This window comes from Stegastes partitus, unplaced genomic scaffold (genome assembly GCF_000690725.1).
Source record: "Stegastes partitus isolate 25-593 unplaced genomic scaffold, Stegastes_partitus-1.0.2 Scaffold90, whole genome shotgun sequence".
Taxonomy (NCBI): Eukaryota; Metazoa; Chordata; class Actinopteri; family Pomacentridae; genus Stegastes; species Stegastes partitus.
Window position 1 is genome coordinate 370,996 of NW_007577821.1, and position 20,781 is coordinate 391,776.

General features: G+C 39.7%; 2 protein-coding genes across 3 annotated transcripts in view; both read left to right on the forward strand.

Moving 5' to 3' along the window:
- Window positions 1-300: 300 nt before the first annotated feature.
- Window positions 301-11,478, forward strand: LOC103353951 (activin receptor type-2B-like). Its single transcript, XM_008277157.1, has 11 exons — window positions 301-673; window positions 2,753-2,960; window positions 4,969-5,084; window positions 6,428-6,579; window positions 6,730-6,873; window positions 7,110-7,253; window positions 8,095-8,243; window positions 8,442-8,556; window positions 9,140-9,278; window positions 9,526-9,656; window positions 9,947-11,478. Exons 1-11 carry the CDS (start codon window positions 622-624, stop codon window positions 10,139-10,141), a joined length of 1,545 nt encoding a protein of 514 aa, XP_008275379.1. The 5' UTR covers window positions 301-621; the 3' UTR covers window positions 10,142-11,478.
- The window catches only part of LOC103353950 (rho GTPase-activating protein 29-like), a 36,847-nt gene continuing 24,903 nt past the window's right edge, over window positions 8,838-20,781 (forward strand). For both annotated transcript variants that reach the window (XM_008277154.1, XM_008277155.1), the window contains exons 1-4: window positions 8,838-8,848; window positions 9,532-9,534; window positions 14,954-15,112; window positions 15,738-16,123. In XM_008277154.1, the coding sequence (XP_008275376.1) occupies window positions 15,829-16,123 (295 nt within the window). In that variant the 5' untranslated portion in view covers window positions 8,838-8,848; window positions 9,532-9,534; window positions 14,954-15,112; window positions 15,738-15,828. The remainder of the gene's footprint in view (window positions 8,849-9,531; window positions 9,535-14,953; window positions 15,113-15,737; window positions 16,124-20,781) is intronic.

Genomic DNA, 20,781 nt, shown 5'->3' on the forward strand with positions numbered 1-20,781 from the left:
CGGGACAAATACCCGCGTGGAAAAACCTCAACCTTCTCCACTGCTCTTTATTTCGTCTGCTGTGTGCGTAAAATGCACTAATTGTCGACATGAGGCTGGAATAAAGTCATTTCAGGCGTGTATCTGCGGTGTCGTGTTAAGGTCACTCGCTGGCTGCCTGAATTCCCCTCTTTGTGTTTACACATCCGGGTTTCCCTGTTTGCAGCCCATTCCCCATTTAGAAGCCATTTTGGACACAGATCAGTAACATGCATGTAAACCCCGACCGACCTCCCGACGCAGCGGTGCTACTATTCAAGTGAATAACCTTAAAAAAAAAAAGAGCGCTGAGCTTTCGTCTCGGACGGTGTAACGGCTTCACATTCCGTTTTTGGATCCACTTCGACATGCTGCACATATTATTGGAGTAAGAGCCCGGCAGTCAATTAATCGCTCCTATCTTTTCTTGCAACATTGTTGCAGCGTCGCGGCTATTGACACACGTTGTGGTGGTGGTTAGGCTGCTGGAGGGACCGGAGGCCTGTGGTCGTTTTGATCCTGGACTGATGTTTCGGACAACCTGAGTTTTAATGTTCGCGACGGAAAGCGGGGGAAATCTCTGTCCTGTATTTAAAACGGAACATGTCTTTTTCATGGCTGACTTGTTCACTTCTTCTGGGAACTTTGTGCGCAGGTAAGCCTCCGCTTCTTGTTGGTATTTGCAACAGTTTTTTTTTTGTCGAGTGCTTCGTCCGGAGGCGGTCACATTTCTGTGTGTATTTGCTGCCTTTAAAACCGACTTCTCGTTTGCTAGTTGTTTAAACTTTGTTGGTGGTGCACGGCTACTGTGGTCCGCCTGGGCTTTTATTCTCCCAACCATTATCGCCGTTTCTCTGTTTGGCTCCGTAATGACAAATATTTCTACACTTGAGAATTATTTAACAACTAGCTAATTTTTTCCCCCTTAAATAAAAGCAAAGCAATACATTATGTAGTATTTTTACGCGACAGAAAAATAATAAAAAATAAATAAAAAATCAGTATCCATATTTATAACTGTTGCGTCCCCTTGCCTTCATCAACAGTGGCAGGAATAGAAGGCAGCAGCTGCATCAACATCCTGAAACCTTAGAGGCTAACATCTACAGTCCTGTTTGTGGTAACAGCCTCAACAAGAACCTTTGGATAGACACTTGCCGTGGAAGGTTTTTTTTTTTTTTCAAATAAATCAATGGAGTTTGATTGGAAGAGACAGCAGCTGTTGTCTGAAGTCAGGTCTTTAACGTGAATTGAGGTTACTGTTACACACAGCTCAGTTTCCAATGCCTTGGTACCACGTGAAATTGAGCATGAGGGTTGTTATTCTTTTGTTTGGCTTTTTTTTTGTGTGTGCCAGCGTTTGCAACCCAAATGGGATATGTATGTTGGCCCAGACATAGTAATCCACTTCTCTCCTAGCGGCTCTCTACTGTGACTGAATAGACATTTTTTTAAAAAAAGAAAACAAAACAGTAATATCCACTTTGGCTATTTTTTTTTATTATTTTTTTGTCACGAACTGCAATAAAAATTTCATTGAGGCACAGCTGTCTCCTGTGTGCTAAATAGCGCTATGGCTAATGCCTTTATGGTTTATAGATTAGGGCTCGGAGTGTACAGTAAGCTGCTTCTCCAGAATTCATGTTGTTGTGGTGTAAAGGCTCAGTAAGTGACAGAGGGAGGGGGGTTGGGGAATGATCTTGTAGTAAAAGTCCTCCCGGATCATGTGACCACAGATATCAGAAATGCCATCTCGGCTCAATGGAGCATTGAGCATCACTGCTGTGTGTGTGTGTGTGTGTGTGTGTGTGTGTGTGTATATATTTAATTCTTACTACCTTTCTTTCTCCCTCCCTTTATTATGAGCATGATGTTTGGTCATTGCATGCATCCCAGTATCCTATAATGAAGTCCATTGTACGGTGCTGGACAGCTAAATGTATCTAAGTGTGTGTGTGTGTGTGTGTATGTGTGTGAGTGTGAGTGTGAGAGAGAGAAAGATGGGTTGGTGGGGGTAACACTGGGGGATGGGCAGGCTCCTATAGGCAGGGATTTAAAGAGACAGGCTCTATTTTTCTCTGTGAACAAAGATTAGACATGAATGTCCAAACCATATTGTGAATGACCTGCACAGCATGTTATCTACTTTAGTGTTCGTCACAGATATGTGTTCTGTGCACCGACGGTGTCTAGCATTAAATCCAATTAAAGAAATAATGAAACATTAAAAGAATACAGCACACAGAGATTGACAGCTATTGTTACATTTCAGCTTAGTTAGACAAAGTGTTTCCCATTAAAAGCCTTAAAAGAAAAGGGTCTTATCTGTCTTTCCAGATGTGTCTCACTATAGATGCAGGAGTGCCTATCTATAGAAGGTCCATACCGGTGTGTGCATTCTGTTTCTTTACTACAGCAGGGTATATCATTGTTTTATAGCCGATTACATTCTGTAATTTTTCCCTTCTTTTTTGCTTTATACTCTGTGAAAAGATCTTTTAATTAATATGATTATGCTGAACTAGTGTTCAGTAACAATTTCTTAGCCAGAGGAACTCCCTTTTCACTACAGAGAGCTCCCAAACTTGGCTATGTGCCAGAGTGATGATAGAGGTTCTGCTCAGAGATGTTTCTTCATGGCACAGAACGGATCCTACGCCATATGTCTGCGCTTCCGCTGTTGAGTTTCAATTCATTACCATGTGAGCTGACTGAGGCCTTCTGTCCGTCTCAGGGTACAGTCTTGGCGAAGCAGAGACCCGGGAGTGTGTGTACTACAATGATAACTGGCGTACGGAGAGGACCAACCAGAGTGGCTTCGAGCGCTGCGAGGGGGAGAAAGACAAGCGACTGCACTGTTATGCCTCCTGGCTCAACTCCTCAGGGACCATCAAGCTAGTGAAGAAAGGCTGCTGGCTGGACGACTTCAACTGCTATGACAGGTCTGGTCACTGAGCGAGGGCATCACCACCCTGCATTTACATTTATATTGTATGTATCTGGCCCGTACCCAGAGGGACTGGCACTGAGGACAACAGAAATATCTGCCACATACCCACATGTAGTTCAACACATCCTCTTTTTTTTTTTTTTTCTTGTCTCACATTTTCAAGGACAGCGATCAAAGATCTGATGCTGAAGTAATTTGTCAATTAGCCATTCGATGGAAAATATGACAAGAATTTGCTGATTGTAGCTTCTCAAATGTAAAAATAAGCTGCTTTTCTTCTTTCCACAACACAAATCTATGAATGTCTTTTAGCTTTAACCGTGTGGTTTTATAAAACATGCATTTTTAAGATATCATCTAATACTCTGGAAATGTTTAAAGGGCATGTTTTGAATTAATCATTAGATCAATGAGTCTGGTAAATCCTCGACTGCAGACCTTTAAATCAACCAAGTTTTTCCAAAAATATGACACAAAGTAAAGAGATGTAGGATATTTTACCAGATTAATTGTTGCACATTTTCATATTCTTTATTTAAAGATATTGTTGGGCTTCATCTCCAATATCAGTCTCAACATATATTACATGAGTTGGCAAGCAATCATACACATGTCCACTGAGATCGTATGCAGACTACTTGGTACATGAAGCTCTCAGAGGCCATGATATAATCAGAAATGCTTATTCAACTTTCAGTCAGCTTTTTTTGTTTGGCCAGTGGTCAAAACCACAGGGTATTTGGTTTAGCAACTGAAAATATACAGTATATGTCAGGAAGGTGATAGCAGTAAATGTTTACCTCCAAAAGTAGGGATTTGTGTTGTGGTAGTTCCTAATTATTGTTTCTGCAAGTAGCCAGATCGCCTGCATCACCAGTACAGAGTACAGCTCACTGTCCACAGCCTGATGATTGCAGATAGACATGGCGGCACCAGGTCACTCAGGATTTTGTAAGTCAGGAGAAGAATTTTAAAGTAGCCTTTATCAGCAGTCAGTGTAAGGTTGTGTGGCACAATCAAACTTTCCAGTTGTTAATATTCTAGCCACAGCATTTTGAACAAGCTGTAGACCTCTAGTGGCTCGTGAAGGGAAGCTGCATTAAAGAGAACCTTAATAATCTATCTTGGATTGCACATCTTTGTGTGCATAAAATGTCTGTTTTGTAATGGTTAAGGTGCCTTTCTAATATTTTATTTATAGCTAGTTGTGGTATTGATGTGTAGTTGTTGCAAGTTAAAGTGTGGAAATTGTAGAATTATTACTATGTGACTGCTTTCAACGGAAACTGGGTTTTTAGAAAGCTTCACTAAAGTGTATACAACTAGAAGGTTCAGGTGCAGCCTCAAAGGTGTTGACATGTTCAAAAGTAATTACTTCAGCCTGAGCTGTTGGGTGGAATTGCAGCCATAGAGGGAATATAATGGAACCTGGGAAAATACATTTGTTGCTGGTCAATTTAATCTCAGCGAAAAGCTCCATAAAATAGTTGTAGCAAATGAAGAACTTCGGAGCAGGTGGGAAATTTAGAGTTGCTTGACGCACAAAGTCATGTTGATTAATGTTGGTATCTGCAGCTGTAACTGCACATACGGTGAGAAATCCTGTGAATCCTCTGAATTTAAAACATGTACTGACTTGATAAGATGAAATATTGTTAGTAAAAAATAGATTTTGTCAACCAAGCTACAAAGTACTCTTGAACATGCAGTCTATATCAGCTCATACAGTGACACCAATACCAGTATACCATCATCCAAAGACAGGGCATGCATGGGTTAGAGAGTCTAGACAATAAATTGGACAAATATTAGTTTGACCTTAAAGGCTTTATGTACAGCAGCTAAAGGACAACAAGCAGACACTTACCTACTTGGTTGGTGGACTGTAGATCACAAAAAGCAAAAAAATGTGTTTTGAAAAAAAAAGGATCTTTTTTGTAAACTGGTTTGGGCATTCTATTATCAGAACAACAATGTGGGTGTGTCATACATTGTTTTAGGCAAGAGTGTGTCTCCATGGAGGAAAACCCTCAGGTCTTCTTCTGCTGCTGCGAGGGCAACTACTGCAATGAACGATTCACCCACCTTCCTGACATGATTGGCAGTGGCAACCGAGGTGAGTGGCAAATACATCCTATATATAGTACAAGCAAAACATGCTTTTCCCCTTTGAATAGTGGGAGTGGAGCTGTGCTGTGCATGTGTAGGTAAAACATCATGAGTGTGGTACTAATATGAACTCCATTACACAGCCTTTGAATTTAAATGTTGATGCTTAATATTGTGTTGTTCTGTTTTATTTTTTTAATTCCTTGTTAGCTTGGTGTGTAGGTCAGTCATTAAATATGAGACTGAAACTGTTGTATTACCATTAACAAATGACTGCATAAAGGAGGTGCTAGTGAATTCGGCTGATTTTGCAATTAGCTGTTTAATGAATGTTAAAATGCGTGCTTGACACCATTATTGGCACTCACAAAATTTAAGTGCATTACCTAGAGTATCTCTAGTGAAACAGCTTTGGTCCATAATCACACATGTTTTGTACAGAACAACAAATAATGAAAAAATGAGAATTTTTTAAAAACAGCAGCTTTTGTTACCAAGAAACTGCTGTGACACTGGTTTTGGAATCCTTCAAATCAGTCTGAAAAATAATTATTGTGAAGCTTGCTATACATGTAATGGTAAGGAACCTCCCTGGATGTTGGGGGAGAGAAAAATCTGTGTAAGAAGTCTTCAGAGGTTGGTGTGAACTGTGGAAAAGATGCCATGTAAAACATCCAAAGAGCTTAAGGCTGACCTGGAACAACCTAGAGTCATGGTTAGAATGCATAACATACACCACACACTAAACCAAGAAAGGGTTTGTGGGGGAAAGCCAAGGAGGACCGTATTGCTGAAAAAAAAAAGACATAAAAAAGCACGACTGATCTTTGTAAAAAACTAGAGAGATAAACTCCAGTTCTTCAGGGAAAATGTTGTGTGGGCAGGCATTTTTGGCAATGCAGATTTTTTTTTATATTCAAAGATATGAAGCATATTAGGAATACATAATATACATTTTAAGGAAGTGTGCCTTTATTACTGTCTAGGTCATATTTTTATTTCTTTTCTGAAGTGACTCCATGTAAGATAAAAATTATATTTCTTGTTACACTGGATTAAGTTACTAAAAATGATATGAATTTCATACATTTCTGTTTATTTCTGAAGATACAAAAAAATCAAGGGTTTCAATGATGGAGACCAGAAGCTCACGTTGAGGGTTATTGACAAGTATGCATGTGATATTGATGAAAATTCAATAATTTTAACCCTTGCCTGTTTGCTACATTCATTGAGACGCTGTAATCACTCATTTGTCAGTCAAGGATCAAGGTTCAGCAACCTAGATAGAGTCTAACCCCAGGGGTCAGAAAGCTGACGTGCTGTAATTATTCTGTTCCACCTTGACAGTGAAAATTCGGCCTCCACCCCGAGTGCCGTCCCTGCTCAACGTGCTGGTGTACTCCCTGCTGCCACTCTGCGTTCTGTCTCTGGCCCTCGTTCTGGCCTTGTGGATGTACCGCCACCGCAAACCTCCCTATGGCCACGTAGACCTGATTGAGGTGAGAGAGACCATACTCAGCTCTGACTCTCATTTAAATCGGTCATCTGAGCAGTAACAGTGTAGTGCTGGTCACTTTTGTATTTAGTAAACAATGGTATATCTTTAGTAGTAGATTAATAACAGTTTTTTTCTACTCTTTGCTGTTCAGGATCCTGGACCAGCTCCTCCATCCCCTTTGGTGGGTCTAAAACCACTGCAGCTGCTGGAAATCAAAGCCAGGGGGCGCTTTGGTTGTGTATGGAAGGCCCAGTTAATGAGCGAATATGTTGCTGTAAAGATCTTCCCTGTTCAGGTAATTCAGCAACACTGAATACAGGCACATGTGCAGTTTTCTCTTATTTGATTTTCTAAAAATATGTATGCTTCAAACTGTGAAAAAACCCAGGGTTGTTGACTAACACTCCCAGGTGTTGTGAGAGTGTTTCCAGACTCCTTGTGTAACATTTAAGAATCGACCTCACTGTTTTCCAAGGGTGCATATATACATTAAAATCACAAATGCCTAAACATAACTCTTTGTGTTTACAGGATAAGCAGTCATGGCAAAATGAGCGGGACATATTCTTGACCCCAGGAATGAGACATGAAAACATCTTGCGTTACCTTGCTGCAGAGAAGCACGGAACCAACTTGGAAACAGAGCTGTGGCTCATCACTGAGTTTCATGAGAGGGTGAGAATGCAGCTACCCGTATACAGTATATACGCAGACCCACACACACCACCACAGAGCAAATTTATATTGAGATATAGGGCTTCTATATATTGACCAGAACTGCTGGACATTTTCCAATATTGGCTGAGCCCTTTATTTACCTCAAAAAAAGGGCACTACAGCTTTTATTAAAAAATGGATTTTATCACATACGTCTGATTTGCAGTTCCCAGTACATCTAAAAGCAGTAGAACTGGGCTGCTTTGAGTTATACAATTGTGTTTTAAGCATGTGGTGTAAAAATAATTCAGTTTGCATTTGATGTCAAAAACTACAAGGTATTATTGTGTGTTTGCCTCAGATAATACTGCAACGATGAAATGCCTTTAAGCGACCTGAACATCCTGCTTATTAATCACAGGATTAAGCAGCAAGTGCCATAACCACAAATGTGGTATTCTGTTTGTGTGGTGACTTTCAAGGCTTGTCCTCATAGCACCTTTTTATTCTTGGTTGTGATACAAATGTGTTTAGTTACAGTTGCCTCAGTGCGATTAGTGCACGCATAATCTCTTTTTAGGTCAATGTTTCTGTGTGTATTTTTGATATTTTGGGCTATAATGTATGTATTTGGACTGTGATTATACTAGTAAATTATCAAGGCTATTAAAACACCATTTGGCTGAAAAATGAAGGTGAAATCTGGCCCTGCCCCATGGTGGATCCAGCAACAGTTCTTTGGTTATGGTTGGCTCACTCTTAGATGTTGACTAACAGAAGAGCATCTGAGGAATGGATTAAAAATTTGACTCTTGTGCAGATGTTAATCCTTGTTTGTTAATCTGTTGTGTGTGAGCAGGGCTCATTGACAGACCACCTGAAGGGTAACACTGTGACCTGGACTGAGCTGTGTCACATAGCAGAGACCATGTCCCGCGGCTTGGCCTACCTCCATGAAGACATTCCCAGCTACAAGGGAGAAGGGCCCAAACCCACTATTGCGCACAGGTAGGAAAAGCACAAACCATTCCTGGATTTCCCAAGCTTTGTCCTTAGGAAAACCTGATGGTTACTTTTGATTTTAAATCAAACTTAAATTAGTGCTAACTCCCTTTAGGTGTGCTTAATTTAGTAGTTTTACCCTGTAAGCCTGTGGGCTAATTTGTGTGACTAAACATCTCTATAATTGTGAAATTCATTCCCCAGGGACTTCAAGAGTAAGAATGTGATGCTACGAGATGATTTAAGTGCAGTCATTGGAGACTTTGGGCTCGCTGTACGATTTGAACCAGGAAAACCTCCTGGAGATACACATGGCCAGGTAGGAAATAACTTTATAATGTTGTTTCAATGTCTGCGCTGGCTCTGTGATGCAGGTGTTTGCAGCTGTCACTTAAATTTCTTTAATACCGACCCATAGGCTTGGCATTGTTCAAAAACACACTCTCTAAAAATTGACTTGAAATAGGTCACAATTTATGCAGACAGTTACTGTTTTCTATTTGTATAAAATGTATTTGGATAATAAAGAGACCTTTGATATAGAATCTGTGATTTTTACATTAAGACCTCAGAATAATGCGGTGTGATCCATCCTTATACAAGGCAGAAGGGTAACTCAGATTAGCTCGGGGACTGCAGCTCTAAGTAGAGCAAGCTAATATTGATGTTGTTTGATATTAAAGCATAGTTTTTCTTTGCTACAACATATCGTTATGTACATTAACTGTTGAGTTACCAGCAGAACGTGAGTGGAAAACCACATTAATTTTTACTGAGTAGCATTGTTGGGCTGTTTGTAAAACACACCCATGCATATCCATATGGCTTTAAAGGCAGTAGTACCCTCCCCCCATTGCTATCTTGCACGCACTCACATGAACTTGAATCCATTATCCGTCCAGGTGGGTACGAGGCGTTACATGGCTCCAGAGGTGCTGGAGGGAGCCATCAACTTTCAGCGAGACTCCTTCCTGAGGATAGACATGTATGCTATGGGCTTGGTGCTGTGGGAGCTGGTGTCCCGCTGCTCAGACACAGACGGTGAGTCAAACAGTGCAGGAATGCTGCTTCACCCACAGGTGAAAGGTCACTTTGCTTCAGGCTGGCCTAATTAACAAAGGATTAGCTTTCTTTTGGTCTGCAAAAGCAGTTTGATCCTGGGTTAAGTTGATACAATTCATCTTTAAGTACAATACACTCATTTGGATTTTGCTGTATCTTTTCAAAATGAAAATACTTCACTGTTTACCTGACTTGCTTTTTGTGCAACTCTTTTGTCCCTCTTCAGTTACAGTTGGTGAGTACATGCTGCCATTTGAGGATGAAATAGGCCAGCATCCCTCCCTGGAGGATCTACAGGATGTGGTTGTGCACAAGAAGATGCGTCCAGTCATCAAGGACCTCTGGCTCAAACATCCTGTGAGTAACGGTGGAAGAATAGCTACTGCAAATTCAATAGCAATACCAGGATGTTGTGCATCCTTTTTTCCAGTGAATTAAGCTTGATCAGTTGAGGTCATAGTTCTCAGAATCAGTTTTGTTTTTGTTATTACTGGAACTTGGTTAGCATGTAATGTTGAGTATCAAGCCACTGATAAACTAAGAGATTTGTGTCACCTCGAAATCACTGAAAATGATGACCAAAAGATTTGCCTCCTAATAAAAATAAGAAAATCTATACTTCTTTAACTTGTGGTTTATGTCTGCAGGGTCTAAGCCAGATGTGCGAGACCATCGAGGAATGCTGGGACCATGACGCAGAGGCACGACTGTCGGCAGGCTGCGTCGAGGAGCGTATCAGCCAGATCACCAGGACGATAGGCAGCACTACCTCAGACAGCCCCGTCTCCATTGTGACGTCTCTCATCAACGAGGACCTACCTCCCAAAGAGTCCAGCACCTGAACTGGTGACACCATCCTTCACCTGAGCTCCTGACTTTTATTTTTCAAATCCAAACTCAGCGGATCTCTGTGAATATTTAAACGCATAAAAAAACAACTAGCAACTTAAATGCAGCTGCTATTTTATCCCATACTGGTATTTTTTTTTTTTTCTGTTAAATGTTTTTTCTGTGTTTAAAGTCAGACCTTACTAACACATCCATCTGCTGTAGTTGAAGTAGTAATAAGCTATGCGATGGGCACATCTGATAACACCCATGTGTCAAATCTTAAATGTTGTCATTACCTCATGTATTTCTTTTGTGTTGGTCTATTTTATTACCTCATGAGTTGTCATCTTTGTTGTTTTTCCTGTCGTGGTCATGATCGTCTGCGGCCAAATGAAATGAACCTTTGCTCCAAACCTCAGACGACGTGCTGCACACCTCGGAGGAACTGTTTTGAGACTGTTAGACAAAATATATACATCTTCCTCAGGGGTCGAAGCTTCTCGATTTTTAAACTCGGAGTGTGCTCTCTTATTTTAAACCTGTGAATTCCTCAGAACGAAAAAAAAAAAGATCAAAAACATGGGAGCACAGCTGTTTTATCGTAAGTGAGGGAGCTGAATGGGAGCTGAGCAGTTGTTTTGGACATTTTGGACTTTTTGAAGATTTGGGACAAGCGTCTTGTCCTCGGGGAACTACCTCTCAGGTATCCAGTAGGCTTCTTTGGAACATTTTCTCTAAGTTGAGAGCCAAGCTATCCAGCTAGCTATCATGAACATATTCCTGGATTTTTTTTTTCTTTTTCTTTTTTTTTTTTCTTTTATTTTTTCAAATTGTTGAAATACAGAGTTACGCCTTTGCCAGTGCCAGGGGCATTGACAGATGCTGTCTGGAGTTGCAATGTTACACATTCTTAATTTTAACTGTCTGTGTGAATGTGTGTGTGTGTGTGAGAATTTAAAGAGTAAATGACGTGCGATGGATAGAGAGCATGTTTTTAAAGTAAGAACCATGGACAGGTAGTTGGGGGTTTATCCTTGCGAGGGCCATACTTGAGTAAGCAACATGTCTGTTTTTAATTTCCTTGGGTGTTTGTTCAATAGACTCAGTTGGACACCAGTCCCCAGATACCTCAGTCACTGTATGTCATGCAAGGAGAGCTCAAATTGTTGCCTTTGTCCCAAATGCAATGCCATAGTTGTACCATAACATGAATACCATACATTGAATGTCCGTTATGCTGCTGTGACTATTCCAGGATACTCAAGGATTTGTAGATGTACATGTATTCTTTGGTAATATAACGCTAACATGTGATAACTATCCACGATATTATATGAGGCTAATATTCTGTTTTTGTGTTTCTTTGACTGAGTAAGCCCTCAGCTGCTTACTCCTCCAGACTGACCTCAGATATTCTGAAAAGTACCTCAGGCTTTTTCTACATGTATATCAAGTTGTGTTATGTATTTTTATTGTGTTTTAGTAGTTGAGATATTTTATTGCTGGTTGGGCCTCTTGTCTGTGGAGATTTTTTTAATAGGGCCTGACTAGTTTTCATGGTGTTAATGCTCTACAAACCTAAAAGAAGATAGGCAGATTCTTGTAAATATGCGTGTACACACAGTTGCCGAACACTGATCTTTTTTTTTTCTTTTTTTTTTTAAGCAAATCAGGGCATTATGCTTCTCAATTGACAGACACAAAGGGATTTCTTAGTTCCACATCTACATATTTTGGTCATTTTGAAATCTAGCCCTATGATTGTTTCTTTCTTTTTTCTTTTCTTTTTTTTTTTTTTAAGTAAGGTGGTTGTGTTACTGATTTCAGTAAATAATGGCATCAGTTCCTCTGAATCAGAAGCTGTGTGGGTAGCACTTGAATTAAAATGCTTAGTGTGTATATCATCAAGAACAAACAAACAAAAAACCCTAACAGAAGTTTCATATGGTTTGGTGCTGGGCAGCTTCTGTGATTGGCCACTTGTTTGAAATACCTGTTTGAACAGTATTGCCTCAATATTAACCTGCTGATGTGATGGTCAGACCTGTTTTAGTGATAGTTTAGCCACGTTGGACAACACACAGGCTCTTCTGTTTTGCTTTGATTAGTGCTGTGGAAAGATGGTGATTTTTAACAGTGGTCTGTAACGCTTGCTGATGTGCAGTTTTAGTAAAGGACATTTGAAAAAAAAATAACAAAAAAAAAAATCAATCAATACAGGACATTGTTTTCAGTGTTTAAATCATCATCTCTGTAACCACGTGATTGATGATGCAGCACCATTAGGATTCATGAAAACAGTGGCATGTGCATGATCCAAGGGTCCAGCAATATTAATTATACAGCAATAGTCATTTGAATATCATAGTTTAAGTCATTCAACTCAGCTGTGACTTTGCAGTTTTCTTCTGCAGATCAATAAAGTACATCTCATCACACCTGGATCATGTTCTGATGGTGAGGACACATGTTAAAAGTCTCCTGATAGAAAAAATGCTGTAGGTTGAACTTTTGTGTGTGAGCTGAACGCCCCCCCCCCAGGTGCTTTCACGAATTGTGCCAGAAAAACAATTGTCACGTAGGAAAATCTGTCGTGATTGGTTGTTACCTCAAAATGCTGTCTTACACCCAGCTCTTCTGAACAGAAAAACCACTTACCTCATGCAGGACCTCGTTAGTAACACTAACATGGAGTCAGTCTCATCTTCAACAAAAAAAAAAAAAAAGGAAAAAAAAAACGTATCAAATATTGTGTATATATTTACTTGACAAATGTAAAGGGTTTCTTCCGTTTCATGTGTGGATCCTGTGAAAGCAAAATCCTTTTTTTTTTTTTTTTTTTTAAATTTTATTTACAGTCAGCATATTGTTCATTACTTGTAGTATGAATGGACGTTTGACTGAATTGTGTGACCTTCCCTGTTTATGTGAACTCTGTGTGTGTGTGCGTGCGAGCGTGTGTGTGTATGAGGTATGTTGGTTGGTTTCACTAAAACAGTATGAATGGTAACTTTATCTGTGAGTTGAAATGCTTAGAAATATAAACTAGACGAGAATACATCCATCTTTTTGTATATGAAAATAAAGACAAATCCTGATTAACCATGTACATGGAATTCTTTGCATCTCCTTTGTTATGTTTATACAATCTAACATGACATAATTTCTACATAATCCAAAAAAAGAAATAAACCTATCCACACATTGTCAGTGTGAGTGTTCTGTGGCTGCACACTAGATGGCAGCAGTGGTGCCAGTAATTTGGTTTGGTTGTAATAATTTATTTGTCTGGAGCAATTCCTACTTTAAATACCAGATTATTAGACCAATCATTACTTTTTACTGACTGGATGTGGAAAAATGTAAATCAGTTGGAGGTACCGGTTCACAGTATTTTTGATTCCATGTAATGCAATTAGTAGTGATATTTTGTTGTGAGATCTGCACCACAACCATTACAATTGCTTTATTTTTTTTTTGCAGAGCAGAAACACAAGTGCATCTAACTCAGATTATTGTCAGTTCAATTCAATTTGCTTCAGATCAGTATGCTTTATTGGCATTGAAATCAAGTTAATATTTCCAACACATCAAAGATGGTGTAGTTAAAAAACAACACTAAATTTGAAAAATCAAATAAGATAATTAAAAACAACTCTATGTTGTATTCGGGGCGGCATGGTGAAGTAGTGGTTAGCACTGTCGCCTCACAGCCAGAAGGTCCTGGGCTTGATTCTTGGCCTAAGCTCTTTCTGTGTGGAGTTTGTTTTCCCTGTGTAGCGTGTGTTCTCAGCGGGTTCTCTGACTTCCTCACGCAGTCCAAAGACATTCTGTGGTTAACTGGTGATTCTAAATTTTTGTCTGTCTCTAAATATAGCCCTGTGATAGACTGGTAACCTGTCCAGGGCGTCCCCTGTCTCCACCCTAAGTCAGCTTGGATAGGCTCCAGCCCCTCCAGGGCAAAGAATGGATGGATGTTCTGCACAATCTGTCTATCGACACTATGTGGTACCCAGTAATTATACAGAAATTATATAATCAATGTGTCAAATACAGGTAATAACAGTATCAGAACAGTCATCACCATTATTATTAATAATAAATAATATAGCTTTGATAAACTCCATGATAACGGGAAAAGAAAAAGCAACAGGGCAATGTAAACCAGAATACCAAATACAGTCATATGCCGGGGTGGCGATGGTCTTTTGATAAAAGGAATGGCTTTCTTTTGGGTTCTTAAGTAGTTAAACGGTTGAGAAAGGATCTATTACAGTTAAGATCTATTCCAGTTTATCATTGGCGTACGTTTCAATGCTATTTGCGTGACAATAAATTGAAACCAACAAAAAAGCAAACAAACAAACAAAAAGAGATGGAAAAATTTTATATTTTTGCGCGACTCGGGCAATACACCACAAATGTATGGTCCTAAATACTGCGTCTGATGTTCCTGCATGACGCATTCAGGGGTTGTCCGTACAATGTAGATCAAACTTCTGCTGACATAGTCTTGTAATGTGCTCGTAAGTCTCATAAATGTTGCATATCTTAGGCAACGGAGTGAGTTAAAACCCCAAACAAGTGCCCTCTTAAATTCTGCACATATCCGATAAAGATAAATTGTTTTATCTGGGCAAATTAATATTGAATTAATTCAGTTACAAGCAAGAGGTGATTTGATGTTACATTTGCGGTCTCGAAACCGTCCGGCAGTACTAGAAGGCATCACCAGTGAGAACATCTAGCCAATCAAAACGCGTCTGTAGCATCATGTGACAAACCAACTCGTAAATTACGATTGACTTGAGGGTTGCCGATAGTCAGCTACTTCTCGGTGTACAGTGAGTCAAAGCTGACAACCTTCTGCCTTTGTTGGAGTTTTTTTTTCTAACGGAAATGTTTTGGGGTTTTTACTGCCTCCACTAAGCAAAGGTCTGTTTTGGACACTGTGGCCGGTATGCCAGTAAACTGCCAAGCAGGTGAGTTTAAATAGCGTATTTTGGCTGTGTCTCCAAAAGCAGTTTGTGACCCGGGTCGGCTGTTTTTACCGGGGAGGCAGCATCACTTTTCATTGTAAACTGTCCCAAAAATTTAATGGTCGCGTAGTTTTCGTTGGTGCTGAGCTTTTTAGTTCCTCCTGTGAGTTTACGTCGTCTTGGCTTTTTAACGTGGACTAGATTGTTTTTTGGAAAAGTGTGTGGATGTACTGACATATAATGGTATTTAAAAAAAACCGTACCGTTAGCCAAGTTAGCTAATAGCAAAAACATTGCTTAACGGTGCAACAGGTATAACGAAGTAAAAATACTTGATAAAATTTACTATGGCACAATAGACGTAATTTTAAGACATTTGAGGACTTGAATGGGAGACAAAACAACTATAAATTGTAACATTATGTGTACTGTAAATTCAATTAGTGTGGAAAATTTCCATTAAAAAAATCATAGTTAGGAGAATAGAAACAGGTTTAAATGGCTACTATAGATTTGTAAGAGGTCTTTAAAAATGGTATATTCTCTATATTAATGAAGGTGGAGAATGAAGCCCCACCTTCACATGCACAACACACTTAATTCTTACCCATCATTCTCTGTCTTTCAGCCTTCCAGGCACCAGGGCAGCGTGGGGAGTTTAGGGGCTAGCTGGCCTGCTGTACCCCCTGTTAAGGGTGGCAGCTACTCTGGCTGCTGGGATGCTACGGAAGAACAGCAGCAGCGATGGTGGTGGTGGTGGTATGACAAAGCACGCCCAGGAACTTTCACAGCACCGCTCGAAGCCCCTCACAGAATCTCTCTCAGCTGGATCCACCAAGACCTGGGATATGGGCCGTAGCTCTAAGAACCCCAACCCTCTGAGGAGCATGGGGCTTACGTCCCGCCTGATGGGGGCACCAGGAGTGGACCCAGAGTATGTAATGCAGCTGGTGAATGATGTGCGGGGGTTCGCTGATGTGCTACTCAACCTCAAGAATGCTTTCCAGTGTAAAGGTGAGTTCAGGAAGAGATGGAATGCAGAGGCTTTGTGCAAGGGCTGTGGAGGTCAGGGAACCGTAAAATGACAGATGAAGAAAGAAAATGCACCCTTGGCTACTCTTGTTACATATTGTATCTTTAATATCAGATGCAAACTACATTCTTGGGGTAATTTGCGTCATAGTGCTGTGTGTAAGGTTATTAGAGTACAGAGTGCTTTCCTCTTGCCTACTTCTCCTTCAGTTGTGAATTCCAATAAACCCAGACATCAGTGGAGAATGTGTTTTCTGTACGTGAGGATTGAGAGAGCGATATCCATAGTATGATGAGAGCAAGAAGGTTTTTCGCAATTGAATACGTCCTTTGTTAAATATCAGATTGATTTCTTTCTGGTCGAAAGAGACATCTATCTGTAAAGAACACTTTTCTGTCTTTTTAGAATTGATTTCTTTTTGTGTGAGTGTTCACCGCTTGTCTAAGAACAAACCCTTGGTCTCTGAACTGAGACACTAAAACCTGATGTTTACCAACGATGCTATAGATGGCTGAAATTCTCTCCCAGTAAATTCCATCGTAGATATACATGTATTGGCAAGATGTCACGTTGCCTTTGCTTGGCCAGTTGTTGAAAAGGAATAACATATATCAATGTGTTAACGCCCCTACAGCTTTTTTCCCCCCCCATTTCTTTTAACAGTGTCACAGTATACATGTGAATTTAAATCATTGTTGGTATATCACACCAATGCTGGCCCTCCTCTGCTTTAATGCATTCAAATGCAAATACCATAAAAAGTAGTTGCACATAGTTCTGTAAACTGCTTTAAAGAAAACATCCAGGAAGGAGGAAACTCTGCCATCAAGACAGAAAGCCAAAACCACCCGTGGAGTGTCAGTTTGTAGTGTGATAACAGCCTCACTTATTACTAACATGGAGCGCCTGTAGTGTTGTGTTTTAACATCAACTACACTCACCCACACACCACTGCATACACACAAAAACACAAGAGGAAGCAACACCAGCACAGAAACAGGCTACTTACTTTCTGTTTTTCTCACTTTGGTTTGAAAGCTCAGCTCTTGCTTGCAGACACAGTCGAACACTCTACCCGCACAAATGCGTAAACACTGACAGTAGCTTGATTAGTGTTTTTTTAGGGTTTATTTGATTTGACTGATCAATCAATTATGGTATAAAATGCAAGATGAAACAGTTCCTAGATCACAAAGTCACATTATGAAATTGCATGTTTTGTATACTCTACACTTAAAAGCTCAAAGATGCTCAGGTTAATCATGGTTTAATCCAAGCACTTAGCAATATATTCTGTCTTGTCACCAGAACTGATTTTGTTTTTTGGTATGATTTTCTTCTGTGGAAGTAATACAGTATATGCCAGTCAGCTTTTGCTGCTTCTGCAGTACTGTGAAAACACACACACACACACACACACACACATACGCACAGGCTGGGGTCCTACTGTAGGTCAGGCAGTGGGAGTAAGTTGTTAAGCCATTCCTCTAGCTGGAGGAGTGAGGCCTCTGTGAGAGAGCCTTGGCGTGCGTCGTGCTGTGTTTCTCTGAGCCATCACAAAAACATCCGGGGTATTTGCCTCCCTATTAACAATGGTCTTTATTCAGCAGGTGGGATGAAATCATAGCGTATGACCCCATAATGTCATTTGGATTAGTGGACTATTTTTTGCTGCTCTTTTCTTGGACACTGACACATTCAGAATGACAGAGTAACACAAGCAAGATGCTTGCACACCAAAGTGTGATTTTCTTGCTCACTCAAAAGTAAACAATGAGTCATTTTTATTGCAAACTGTTAATAAAAAAGTGATGAAGATGGTCACAGAAATCAGACATATTAGTCAGTAGTTCTAGATGTAAATGAGCTATGATTTGCAACTCATAGTAACACCAAACCAAACATTAACAGAAAGAAAGTGAAACAAAATGTGAAAAATGTATTTTTAAAATATGCGTTGTAGTAGTCCCATGTAGTGTACATCCTTAGTATTGTTAATGAATTCAGCTATTGTTTGTTACTCAAACAGCAATCCTGGCAGTTGTCTGCCAATTGCTGAAATAGTTTATCACCTTTAAAAATTATTACCTTTTTTAAAAAAAATGTATATGGACAGGTCATTTTTTTCTCTCCATGTTCAAACACTGCTGTTCAACACATGAAATTTATACGTTAAATATGAATTGTCTGAATGCTTATGTCATCCAGGCTTTGCTTAATAGAAAAGAAAAGCTTTTTGGTTTTTTGTTATTTTGCTCTACATGACTCCATGATAGGGATTTGCTAATCCTAACTTATCTCTGGATGTCAGCATCTTGTCCACCTTCATGTGTGTGTATCTGTTTTTGGATTGAAAATGCCATGTTTTGTTTTTTTTTTTAATTAGTTTTTTTTTTTTTGTCAGATTTTGTCAGGGAGGTTTCACATTTTGGACGAAATAACAGTCAAAAGAGCGTGTAAAACTGATTTCAAGTAGGGTATGTCTCTATTTTAGTATAAGTCTAATAGACGAACAAGAAAAATTGTGCATAGGACTCACTTTGTAGCCCTTTTGAGACATGACACACACAACATTGCTGGGATCGACATTCTGTCATTCAGTCATGGGTTACTTTTCCATTAATGTTTGTCATGGCTTCATTCAGTCATACCCTCCAGAGTGCCAAGAGAGACAATACACCAGTGATGTATAATGCACTAACAAACAAACATTGATTAGCAGCTTGTGTTTTGTGTCTTTCGCTTGAAAAGGCAAACAGCCTCACAGCAACAGGCCTCTCTCTGTGGTTGAAGGAAGCAGCAGAAATAAGGTAGTGAGGGAGTTAGGGAGAAGGTTAGCAAGGCACATATCAACTCTTCTGTTATTCTTTTCATATTTGGAAAGGTCTGTCACCAGAGTGCTGTGTGTAACTGATACACTATTTTGTTTTAATTTTTTTGCTGAAAGCCATGTACCCCGTGGAGATCTCGCATGCTTTTATTCCCATTGCAGTGAAGCAGATTTGAGTCAATGTCCCTCACATAGCTTCTGATGCACAGAAAACTTTAGAGAATTTAGCTTAGAAGATGCTTAATTTTCTCCTTAGAGCTCCAACCAGTTTTTAGCTGGAGGCATCACCTACACACAGCACGTTTGGTTGACTGAAACCCACAGGGGACATCCTTCGGTGACAGTAAGCTTGACTTAAATAGACCCTTCGCATTCACACCCACAGCTTCACACCTATAGATTCACCAAGGTCAGACTGGGGTTTAGAGTTACACTTTCTCTCATAACAGAGCCTTCAGTCACAGTGTTTAGGAATTGTGGCCTAACAAAAATCAAGCTGTCAAAGAATGTAATCCTAGCAAAGAATGTGAGGCTGTATGAGTTTTGACTGAGCAGGTGACCCCTATCCGTATGCTTGTTTTATCCCACTATGATCTTCATCCACTCCCAGGGTCCAACAGCACACAGTTGATCAGTGAACCTTATATGTTATCCCTCTGCATTATACCTTAGAATTATGTTAATGGTTATGATCAGATTCTCAAACCATCCTTTTTGGGTTCAATTTTACAAAATGGTAAGTACCTAAGTGTTGACATGTCAGTATGCCAACATATAGTGTAGCAGAGACAAGAGAAAACAACAGCATGGCTTGAGCGGACAACCTGTAAAAAAAAACTTAGAGGAAAAACCAACTGTGTAGTGAGGCATCAAACCACAGTAATATTTCTGTTGCTTTTTACCCAAGCACACAGAGAGAGGTTTAAATTCCCCTTGATGGCAGTGTTACAAGCATTTCATTGTCATAGCACAAGTGTAGTAATTGCGCAGCACTTCAGTGCCAGTCCTGAAAAGAGACATGCAGTAAAAATGTCAGGACATTTTTCTTATTTGAGTGTGTATTCTGTTGCAGAAGACAGCTTAGTTAATGGTTTTAATCGGTATGAAAAAGGAGTCTTCTACACACAGCCGAGCTGCTGTCCCCCTCCCATCCCCCCCAAACTCCTGCATACTCTGCATTCCTTTAGAACAAATGTTCACTTGTAGCTATAGTGCCTTCAATAGACTAATGGTAGGTGTGAGGCACATTGACTATGAAGCCTCTCAAAATAAATTCACTTTGACTTTGTTGTTTTATTTGCATTTTACAAGATGCAATGTGGTCAAGGTTGGTTCTTATTTTGAAATTGAGAATTGGAAGTTATGAAAAGTACCTATTTTCGTATACACATGACTGAATTACACAGGACAAAATTGTTACGTGAACAACATTAAACTGTAGCCTCAAGTTTATATATTAAGCAATAAGTCTGATTACTCAAGTTTGTTTTGCATTTATTTTGGTGACCATGAAGAAACAAGCCAACTGCGGATTTCTTCCTAAAATGTCATTTTTTCCCCCAAATTTTCCAAGTGTCTCAGAGGTTTGCCCTTCATCAGGCTCAAACATTTTAGGAATGTGTGTTAAGAAATGGATTGTGTTCAGGCCAACATGGCTGAACAGGGTGAGGTTTTAACTTTAAATGTCTCTTGTTACAGCCATGGATAGCCATCAGGATGGCGTCTAAAATAATTTTATCTTAAGATTTCATTCCTCAAGAGAACCTGGTTATGTATTTCATTCTTTTAGCCTCAGGTAGAAAAGAGTTT

Bases quoted from the DNA above. Each gene is read 5' to 3' on its own strand.
- LOC103353951 (XM_008277157.1), top strand. From the start codon at position 622: ATGTCTTTTTCATGGCTGACTTGTTCACTTCTTCTGGGAACTTTGTGC. The intron at 674-2,752 runs GTAAGCCTCCGC...TGTCCGTCTCAG, and splicing joins TCTGGGAACTTTGTGCGCAG to GGTACAGTCTTGGCGAAGCA. The intron at 6,874-7,109 runs GTAATTCAGCAA...TTGTGTTTACAG, and splicing joins TAAAGATCTTCCCTGTTCAG to GATAAGCAGTCATGGCAAAA.